Source organism: Calliphora vicina, chromosome 2, assembly GCF_958450345.1.
Source record: "Calliphora vicina chromosome 2, idCalVici1.1, whole genome shotgun sequence".
In the NCBI taxonomy this organism is placed as follows: Eukaryota; Metazoa; Arthropoda; class Insecta; order Diptera; family Calliphoridae; genus Calliphora; species Calliphora vicina.
The window spans coordinates 102,941,659-102,953,312 of record NC_088781.1 but is presented as its reverse complement, the minus strand read 5'-3'; the positions used below and the strand labels follow the sequence as shown (position 1 = coordinate 102,953,312).

At 30.4% G+C, this 11,654-nt stretch overlaps 1 protein-coding gene across 1 annotated transcript; it reads right to left on the bottom strand.

Annotated features, from left to right (window-relative positions):
• Positions 1 to 400: 400 nt before the first annotated feature.
• Positions 401 to 9,246, bottom strand: LOC135951585 (beta-galactosidase-like). Its single transcript, XM_065501263.1, has 6 exons — positions 8,781 to 9,246; positions 2,481 to 2,641; positions 2,271 to 2,421; positions 1,868 to 2,210; positions 1,607 to 1,754; positions 401 to 1,542 (listed from the first exon to the last, which is right to left on the bottom strand). The coding sequence occupies exons 1-6, from the start codon at positions 8,958 to 8,960 to the stop codon at positions 498 to 500; spliced, it is 2,028 nt and encodes a 675-aa protein (XP_065357335.1). The 5' UTR covers positions 8,961 to 9,246; the 3' UTR covers positions 401 to 497.
• Between the last annotated feature and the right edge of the window lie 2,408 nt (positions 9,247 to 11,654).

The window sequence follows — 11,654 nt, the reverse complement described above, 5'->3', positions numbered from 1 at the left end:
TTTTAAATATCTATGTATCGACAATATTTTTGTGACGATCGGTATATAATTGATCATATAATTCCCTCTGTTCGGTTCTTTTTCGAACCTTAACCTCATAAATCTCAAATATCTTAATATCAGAATCAAATTAACATCAAATTAAAGTATTGTATTGTATACAATCTACAAAATGTTATAATGACATAAAATAAGAAATTTGTTTCCAATAACTATTTTATTTACTCATAGTGGTATCTTAAGGTCGGTCATGCCCGACTATATTTTCTAAATTGTTATACATACTTATATGACGAAAATTCACTGGTATTGTTTTATCAAGTTGGATAAGTACTTTTTGAAGTTAATATTAAACAGTTTTTTTTATTATTTATTTTGAATTGAACTTAAAAATTACATTAACACTTAACTAATATTAGCCTCTTTTTAGTTAATATCACTTTAAATACAATCTTAAATATTAAAACTATATATCAAAGTCATAAAACAGTTCTTACTTAATTATCTAATTGAGGCTTGTTATCTAAAGTTATATAAGGATCAACATCCTTACTGACACGATTAGTTTGTTCGTATTCAATTATCATTAAAGTATTACGACCTCTCTTTAAAATTTCTAGAGGTACATATAACGTAAGCTGAGGTCCAGCTAAAGGCCAATAACGACCCAAATTAAAACCATTTACATAGGCAACTCCCTTACCCCAACCAGAGGGATTTAGAAATGTATGAAAAGGCTTTTTTACGTAGAATTCACCAGTGTATACTACCGGACCTTGGTATAATAGATTATTGCTTTCCTGTAATGGTTTTAAGTTGGAGGATAATATGTTTTTCATATTAGATTCTTCTAGGGGATAGCCTGTATGTATCCAATTCTCTAAGTTGGTAGTAACTCCTTTAGAATTTTGCAGCGTTACCAGGCCCATAATGCCCTTAGTATCATTGGCTATGTGATAATTAATGCGGCCTTGATTTTCCACCAAAACTTGTAAATTTGAGCCCGATGGTTTATCCAACATTAAAGAGTAATTACCACTTTGTCTGGATAAAATTCCCACAAATTCTTGATCTATATAGATTAAAGCACGATCTCTTAGCTCATTTACTGTTAAGGTAGAGTTTTCAATATCCATGCCCTCCACCGAGGTTTCATACAATATTAAGCCAGAAAATTGATCTAGTTCTTCAAACGATTTTGGCTGGACAGATTTTATAACCTCTAGCTGGCCCAATGTGTTACGACCTTCTTGGGATAGCAAATTCATTACTGGTTTTAAATCCACTTTGCCATAAGTATAGGTTTGTTCTCTCACTGGTTTCATTTTGGATACTCTGAAATATTTTCTGATCACATCGCGGACCAACTCATATTTCTTGGTGATATTTCCCCGTTCATCCAAGAGGGCATCGTAATCATACGAAGTGATATCGGGTGTATATTTGCTCTCACCAAAATCATTAGCGCCGGCGGTGAAACCGAAATTTGTGCCACCAAAGAACATGTACATATTAACGCTGACATTTGAGGCCAACATTTTGCTAAAATTGTAAAGAATGAGTTTAAAATATCTATCGGAATGTTTAATTATTCAAATTTACTTACTCTAATACATCCGCTACTGCTTGTGGACCAACTCTTTGATTTTTTTCATGCCAGTGGGTCAACCAACCCACATAAAATTCGGAATTAACCAAAGGCCCAGTAGGCTGCACAGATCTTAACTTTTGCCAAATTGTATCCAGATCTTTGGCTGAAATTTAAAATTAAACAGAAATCAAATATTTTAATATAATACCAAGTAAATAGCTGACCATTTGATGATCATACATTTTCTAATTCATTTAAATTGTTGGTCGAACCTACTTTCATCTACCCCAAAATCTATGGTCACGAACACGTCATCAACTTTGCCACATTCCAGCTCTTCAGCCGGATAGTCGATGGTGAAAAGCACAACCTTATCGCCAACATGTTTTAAAGTTTCATCTCTTAACCATTTCATATATTTACGATCGCATGCTCCAAAACTGCCATATTCATTTTCAACCTGAACCATTATAATCGGACCACCATTGCCATACAAGAAGCGCTGCATTCTGGGCATTAATTGGCTATACCACACAGAAACCTCATGGGTGTAATTAGCATCACTTGTGCGTACTTCAATGCCGGGATATTTTCTAAAAAGCCAATAGGGCAAACCTCCCTAATAAAAAAATAAATTAATAATAACGATTAGTTTTTTGTAAAGCCTATACCAACTTACATTATCTCTTTCCGCACAGATATAAGGACCAGGTCTTAATATCACATACAAACCTTCCTTCTGGGCCAGCCTTAAAAATCGTTCAATATTTGCAATGCCCGACCATTCATAAACTCCATCACGAGGATTGTGTAGAGACCATTCAATGTAACTGCAATATTGATAATTTTATTAAGAAGTTTTCTGTCTTATGTTTTAAGATATACTTACATATCTATTACATTTAAACCAGCCACCTTCATAGATCTTAATCGTTTATGCCAAGCTTCTGGAACTACTCTAAAATAATGAATCGATCCGGACACATAACGAAAAGGTTGGCCATTCATGAGAAAAGTGTTACCCACATGATCTATAGTAAAGGTACGATCCTAGAAAATATGTAAGGTAAGTATTACATAATGTGTTTTGTAAAGGTAAAAAATAATGGTGAAGAAAAATAAAATCGTGTTTAGTGCAGAAAGAAGTCAAGTGACAGTGCTTGACTGGTTTCTGCCTATATAATACTAGGCCCTAATCTATTGTTTACATAAATGTTTTTGGTCTCAATAAATGAGAAAAAATAAAAAAGTTCTAAAACCCTACTTTGTTGGATATGAAGAGTTTTATGGGAATATTTTGCAATCAAATTTTTTGAAAATAAATCTGGTATTTGACGAGGGCGTAGACAAGGAGTATTCGAGTTTAAGTTATTAAAATGGACCCTAAAATTTCTCCAGGGGCGGTGCTATGGGAGCTCAAAGTAGGGTATCTAAGCCATGTAAATTTGTTGAACACGTGCCATTTTTTTGTTTTCTTATCCGATTTCACAGATTTTTACATTTGCTTAAACATGCTTGCTTGTGCTATTTATCTGTTAAAACTTCCGAGTTATAGGCATTTGAAAATTGAAATTTAAAAACAATTATGTGTTTTTCTGTAAGGTATCTTTACGACAAATATTTTGATATAAAAAACATGTCCTATTTTTGGAATATATCGCCCCTACGCCCTTCGTAATTTGACCTATTTTTTATAAAAATTTCAACTTCGGGACACATGTTCCAAAATCCCGGAAAGTAGCTTTGGAAACATTGATGTGTTCTCTATTTATTCCCAAAGCATTTTCCCAGCCCCGAAGGAAATGTGGACACTATGGGCAAAATTTCTAGGAAGTTTTCTTTGATTTTCTCAAAATCAATAATTTGTTGCTTGACTGGTTTTTGAAATAAACGATTCAATTAATGTAATTTATGTAACCCTCAAGATCACTTTTAAGACTTTTCTATTTCAATCTATTACATTTTAAAAACTACAGAATTCTCTGTAATATCTTCCTTATACTGAATACACAAAGTCTTAAATTTAATGTTCATCTGTGCCGATGACAAAATTCTTATTATTTATATTTCACTAGATGAGCGTCCCCGGCTCAAAAGTGAAAGTGAAAAGAAGGCAATATATTAAAATTTCCAAATTTTGTTTCTTTACAAACCATCTCCTGAAAATTTCGAATCGAATAAAAAACAAGTAAGAGAGCTATATTCGGCTGTGCCAAATCTTATATACCCTTCAGCAAATTATACTTTAAAATAAATTTGTTTAAATATTTTTAGGTAAACAAAATTTTTTTTTTTTTTTTAATTGTTTTTAAAATTTTTTTTTTTTTGAGAAAAAAATTTATGACAAAAAAAAATTTTTGATGAAAAAAAAATTCGGGTTAAAAAATATGTTTCCCGATTTTGACCCATTGTAGGTCCAACTTACTATAGCCTTATCTACATCGTTGAATGGACTTTGAAATATCTATCATTAGATATCCATATTGTCTATATTAATGACTTAGTAATCCAGATATAGATCAAAAATAGGTCAAAAATCGAGGTTATGGACCGATTTTGCTGATTTTAAATAGCAAACTTCTCGAAAGCATGTCTGACAGAATTATTGAAGATTTGGATACCGAAGATATCTGGGGTCTTCAGAACATTGATTTCAACAGACAGACAGACAGACGGACATGGCTTAATAGACTCCGCTATCTATAAGGATCCAGAATATATATATACTTTATAGGGTCGGAAATGAAAAATGTAGAAATTACAAACGGAATGACAAACTTATATATACACTTCTCACGAAGGTGAAGGGTATACAAATCAGCCAAATCGCTCCAGCCGTTCTCACGTGATGCCATTACATACATGGACCATTTCATTTTTATATATATAGATTTCACACCAGATTTGAGTAAAATTTTGCATAGATTATAATAAATTTTAGCACGATCCCTATAAACGTTTGACCTTTACTTTGATTAGTCTGGCAATCATTTTAAAGCAACTACTAGACTATAAAATAAATTTATTATAAGCTTCTGCTATCCCTCGTATTTACTGACCTTTTCTTTTTCTAAAAATTTAGCTGCTCGTGTTTGTTTAAGCTTATCAGAAAACAATAAAATTCGACTTAGCAAAGAATTAAATACATTTTTTAAGACTTAGAGATAGATAACACATTTAGTAAATCATTACATAGATTACGAGTATTAGATTAATAATATTTATTTTAAGAATTGATTTTAAAAAGAACATTGGTGCTTTCACAAATTTCATTATCTTCTATTGTTAGACTAGCAATACTTAGCTAAATCGACAAAACTGTGATTCGACCTTTGATTTTGAAAGCATGACTCAAGTTATTTAATTTGAAACTATGTGTACGTATAAAGCAACATTCATTTAGAAATGATGATCTGCAAAATCCGACAATACATAAGTTGTTTAAATCTAGACCTTAACTTCAAGGTTGGTGGTACCTAGGGTTCCTAATCGGGAAAGATTTCCCGGTAATTCCCGGGAATATTTTTTCAGAAATTTGTCGAGAAATTTCTGGAATTTCTTTATACGTTTTATTCTTAAAGTTACAAAATTCGATTATATTCACACATTTTTTCTATTTTGGCGGCAGAAATCAGTTGACACAAAATAATTACGTTTTAAATAACCAAAGTTTTGTTATTCCAACAAAAATTGTTCATCCAAAATAGAAAAATTCGTTTACATGAAGAAAAAGTATAAAGAAATATATTAAAACAAACTTCAAATGTATGATTTTGATCTGACTCAATTTTGCATATATAAATTCGCGTTTAATGAATTTTACGTATGTGAGCCATATATATAATAATAATTCATAGTCACAAAATCCAGCTGTATGATTCCTATCTACTAAAAACTAATTTCTGTTAATTTTTTTTATTGATATCGTTGTTTATATGCGTTAAAGTATATTCGGATATGGGGCTTATACGGGAGCTATGACCTATTATGGGCTGATCGTCATACATTTTTTTAAAATGATTTCTATGTAACTTAAATTGACTATCGGTAGTGTACCTTATATGAGAGCTATGTCCAATTATGGACCGATATTCAGAAAATCAAGTAGTATGATTTTAGGATTCGAATTACTAGTCTGTATATTATTTTGGTTCAATAATTTCTTTTAGTTTAATATGGGAGCTGTGACCAATTACGGACCGATCTTCATAAAATTCGATGCAACAATTTTCGTATATATTTGAATTATTTACGTAAAATTTTAATCTGATAGTTATATTTATAAGAGATTTATGAGAACTTAAATGATTGTCGGAAGTGGGCCTTATATGGAAGCTATGGAATGATGTTCACAAAAGCTAGCATTATCATAAATATTACCGGTCTCTGCAATATTTTATTTCGATATTTTTCAGATATTTATATTTATGTTTTTTGGAAGTGGTCCTTATATTGGAGCTATAACCATTTATAGGACGATCTTCATAAAATTTGGTTCAGTAATTTTTATTTATATGGCGATTATGCATATCGAATTTCAAAGTGATAGCGATATATATAAAATATTTCATGAAGTAATTTGTATGGGGGATAGGAGAAATCATGGACCGATTTTTATCGTTTTCATTTTTCATTACATAAGTTCATGGTATTATCAGCAATAAACTGCATAAAATAAAAAAAAAATATCAGAAAATTTTCATGTATTTTTGGAGGTTTTTCACACCGAAATATGAAGATATAGCCATCTAAACTTGGGACACATTATGCTAAGAACAATAGGTGAATATTTCTCAATGTTACGCATGGAATGACAAACGTATATATCGATGACTTAATATAAAAAAGGCGTAACTAATTTTTTTTCAAAAATTTCAATGAAAAAGGGTTATATAAATAACTTCATTAAATTAAAAAAAAACACTTATTTTAAATGAGAAATAAAATGTGATGTTTCTTCTTATTAAAAATTGCATTAAAACTTTTTTGTATCTAAAGTTTTTTTCTTCTCCTGTAAAGTAACAAAAAATCGAGTTACGCCTTTTTTATATTAAGCCGTCGATATATACTCATTCACCACTGGTGGTTGTCGGTATTTAGAAAATAAGGCCCATACTATTACTTGAAGAATAAGTTGGAAAGTTTTTGAATTATTATTTTTACCTCCCTAAGAAGGTAAAATAACCTTGCTTTACAGAGACAGAAATCTATTACATGTTTTCTACATTAATTTAGAAAAGACAACTGATACATTACTTTACGATACGTCAAAACTAATTCTGCATTTACACAATTGCATTAAAGAAAACGAGTTTTGCTCACATACTCAGCGTAGGGTATTAAATGCTTGACCAGCTATACTGTGCTAGTATATTGTTTGTTTATTTGTGCGAAATTTCATCTCGATAATAAAGGGTTTTTCAATAATGCTGGGTAGAATTTGATGATATGAACACCAACAACATGTGGTTTCAACAGGACCACACACCTCGTGTCACATTGGACATTCTGCACGAGCGATTTGAGGGCATGGTCATCTCTTTTTATTGCGGCCACAACACACAGCTGCCTTCAAAAGCAACATGACCCATATCATCGGTTGAATTCAGCGCACATTTGGAGCACCCATACATAATGCCATCAATAGGCCTTTAAAACGAATACAAATTTCGATGATATCTCACACTCTGTTTTAATTATATTTAAAGATAGGAAGCGCTTAATGAATAACCCTTTAATTAATATAAACAGAATACAATTTATGTCCAACACGTCTCAGCTTTCATTCAGATTTTTGCATTCATATAAGTGCAATTATTAAGCATTATATGAATCTAGTTTTTAAAATTATTTAAAAATAACAGACTCTATATATATGGGGGCAATGGGGATGACATGTTTTTTTTCTCAAATGAAAGCTTAGATATTTTCCTTGATGACCTATTTGGTCGTCTAGTGGGATGCGAGTGAGATATCTATCAAAATAAATATTTTCTAACTCATGACATACATTTTTTGACTTATATATTTTTCAAAATGGACGTTTTTTAATTTCGTTCACTTTTTTTTTTGCAAAATCGAACTTTTTTCCCAAAATGGACCCTTTTTTATTTTTTTGCTCAAAAGAAAGCTTAGTTCTATTCCTTTATACATACAATGTTTGTATTAAAATTAAAAAAGGGTTCATTTTAAACACAAAATCAACAAAGTTTTTTGGTTTTGCAAAATCGTCAAAAATTATATGTTTTGAGATACAAAACATTTATTTTGATAGAAATCCAACTCGCATCCCACTAACCGACCAAACAGGTCTTCAAGGAAAATATCTAAGCTTTCTTTTGAGAAAAAAGGGCCCATTTTGAGAAAAAAGTCAAACAAGTTTTTGATTTCGGAAAAAATGTAAACAAATTTTAAATTTATTTTTTCGAAATATTTCGAAGAAATAGCTATCTAAACTATTTGGGACACATTTTGCTAAGAACAATAGGTAATAAGTTACATAGATGAGAAAAAATAACTGCTTGGCCCTAATTCAGAGAGTTCTCGACCGATCTTGTTGATCGCACATCAACATATTCTAATGAAAGGAGCTAGTTGGATGAAATTTTCCACAAATTCTCTTTGTTTATAAGGTTTTTTGGTATTGAAAATGGGTAATATCGGTCCATTGTTTCATCTAGTATCCATACTAATGTTACCCGGAATACTGATAAAATTATGCACAAATTGGTTCTATGTACTCTGAAATTATACTGTAAAGTATTGCGAAAATCGGTAAATATTTGTCTCTAGTCCCAAGGTCCCCCCAATAATTGTCTTGTAATAATTAATATCGTGATCAAATTGGACATAAACAAGTTTTATATAAACCTAAATCTTTCTACCAACTTTATATATTTATAAAGTATAAATTTAACTTTATCCCCCATATAAACCATATTTCAGAAAATTATTTTATTGGTGGTGGGTATTCAAGATTCGGCAGAGTCGAATATAACACTCTTACTTGTTACTTAATATAATCTTTGTTAATAAATGTTTAAGAATTTTCTCTATAAACAAGATTACAACATTACTAACACCACTAATTTCAAACGATCGTATCGATATTTTTGTTGCCATGAGCACAAACGAATGAACAATTAGAATTAATGCCACTTGAAATAATCAGTTTATAATTTCCACTCACTTGATTTGCGACTTCGGTAAAATGCACAAATAAACTATAAACAATGATCACAATTAAAATCACACAGATAATGGAGATTACAATCGAAACGATATCGTTGGTTTCAAGTTTTTTCTTTTTTGGTGCTTCAGACTCTGCTTTCACGGCTGTTGTTGCTGCCTCAGTCACTTGCTCCGCCATTTTCACGTGTTTTAATAATTTTGCACTCTTTCGAAAAACTTTTTTGGAAATACTATTTTACGCGTCAATATTACAAGTACAATTTGTTAAATAATATTGATTTTCAATACAAGTGTTTGTTTTGATTTTAATTCAAGTATTTGTTATTGTTTTATTTTATTTAATGTCTTCCTATTTTGTCAACTACTTGCACATATTTGTATTTAAATTTTGTTCAGTTATATTTTATTTATAAAAATAAATCGACCGCTACTCCAAAAATGGTACTTCTAACAAGGTTAAGCGATCTACAATTAATCGCAAATGGCACATTGTTAACATTAGGAATTAAATATTCTTATTAAATTTAATAATACTCTTTTTGAATTGATAATATTTAGTTGGTCGTTTTTGTTTTGATTATTGTTTCTAGTCTCAATAACCCTTGAAATGTTTATGAGTGAGTGAGCAATTCAATAAAAGAAATACAAAATTTCTTTACTGCATTGTTTTTGTAGTCAACGTACATATTCCGTCGCATATTGATAAGATCCCATTGAATGTACAAAAAAAGTATCTACGAGTACTAGTTCTAAATATGTACGTAATACACTCAAGAAAAAATGTTGTTAAACATGTTTATTAGAAATATTTTATGAATTTGTTAATCTTAATTTATTAAACCCAATTATAACAATGCATAGTTATATTTTAGCCTAAAGTCATACAGACAGTTTTCATACAAAAACAAGTAAGAAAGTATAGTCGGTCAAGCCCGACCATATAATACCCTACACTAAGTAAAAGAGCAACAACATTTTTCTTTTAAAATTTCAATAATTTATATTTTTGAGTGATTTTCGGAAGTGGGCCTTATATGGGGGCTATGACCAATTATGGACCGATCACCATGAAATTAGGCCGAAAGTTTACTATGTTGAATTGTGTGAGTATACCAAAATTTTTAAGCGATTTATGCACGTTAAAGTGATTTTCGGAAGCGGGTCTATATGGGAGCTATGACTAATTATGGACCGATCATATCAAAATTTGGTGACATGAATTTTGTATATATAAAACTTATTTGGAGCGAATTTTATGTAGATACATGTATAAATTAAGCATTTATGACCGATAAAGTTCAATTTCGGGAGGACATTTGTATGGGGGCTAGGTGAAATAATGGACCGATTTCAGCCAGTGGTCCCTGTACCAAATTTTATAGAAATATCTTCAAAATTGCGACCTGTACTCTGCGCACAAGGTTTACATGGACAGCCAGCCAGCCAACCAGCCAGACGGACGGACATCGTTTAATCGACTCAGAAAGTGATTATAAGTCGATCGGTATACTTTAAGGTGGGTGTTAGACTAATATTATTGGGGGTTACACACATCTGCACAAACGCATAATACCCTCCCCACTATGGTGGTGTAGGGTATAATTATTTTAATTGAACAGTATAACTATAAGTTAACATATAATCAGACATCGTGTTAATGGATGTAAATCAGATAATTGCTGATACTTAAAATATAATAATTCTATATACATGAAACGTAGATTAAATCATTAGACAGTTGCAATTGTATATAGAAACAAATTGCGCTCTGAGATTTTAAAATCAAACATTCTCAGTATGCATTGTTATTTGGTCTGATGAGCAATTGAGATGGTGGGTTTATGTCCAACGTAATTGTTACGTTACGGAAACGCTAAATAGGGTTTTTTCGGTAACATCATTAAAACTTATTAAAGCTGTAAGGGTATTTTCTGTTATTCTGATAATGGTAATTTTGGTCTAACTGGTGTGACAAAGACATTGTTTTATTACAGTGTACTTCTCTAGATTCCATAAAATTGGGAATTTTGTTTATTTTTCAGAAATATATGGGGGATTTGATGTCAAAAAAATGTCAAAATATTAAAAAAATTTAATATTTTTTTTACGAAATCAAAATCTTTTTATATTTTTTTTTAAAAACGGCCCCCTTTTTTTCTTAAAAAAAGCTTAGATATTTTCTTTGAAGACCTTTTTGGTCGCTTAGTGGGAGGCGAGTTCGATATCTATCAAAATAAATGTTTTGTAACTCAAGAGCTTTTTGGTCTTGTAAAAAAAAATTATTTTCATATGTATCCCACTCGCATCCCACTACGAACCCAAAAAAGCTCTTAAAGGAATAGACCTAAGATTTCTTTTGAGCAAAAAAAAAAAAAATAAATTAAAAGGCACATTTAAAAAAAAAAAATAAGTTAGATTTTGCAAAAAAAAGTCAAAAATTGTACGTCTTTAGTTAAAAATCATTTATTTTGATATACAGTGAACACCAAAAGTTATATGATTTTTTTTAAGATAATGAAAATTCTAAAATTTATCCATCGATTAAAATTTTAAAATTTCGGTTTGTTGGAGATTGGGTTGAATAATTGATTCGGTTGTGAAAAAAAAGATTTAAGTAGGACAATAATGATTTTCATGATCTTAAAAAAATCAACAAATTCGCTGGTGTTTACTCACTTTTGAGGCTGTGTATATGTATATCCCACTTGAGCACTTAAAATTATTGATTTTCAAATCGGTTGTTTTTTGTGAAAAAACAAGTTATTTATTTTAAATTAATAAAATTAAATTAAATTGTTTTTTTTTTTAATTTGTACCATTTCAAAATTTTTACTTGTTTTTTTTAACAATATTATAGTCATAGTAATTATTT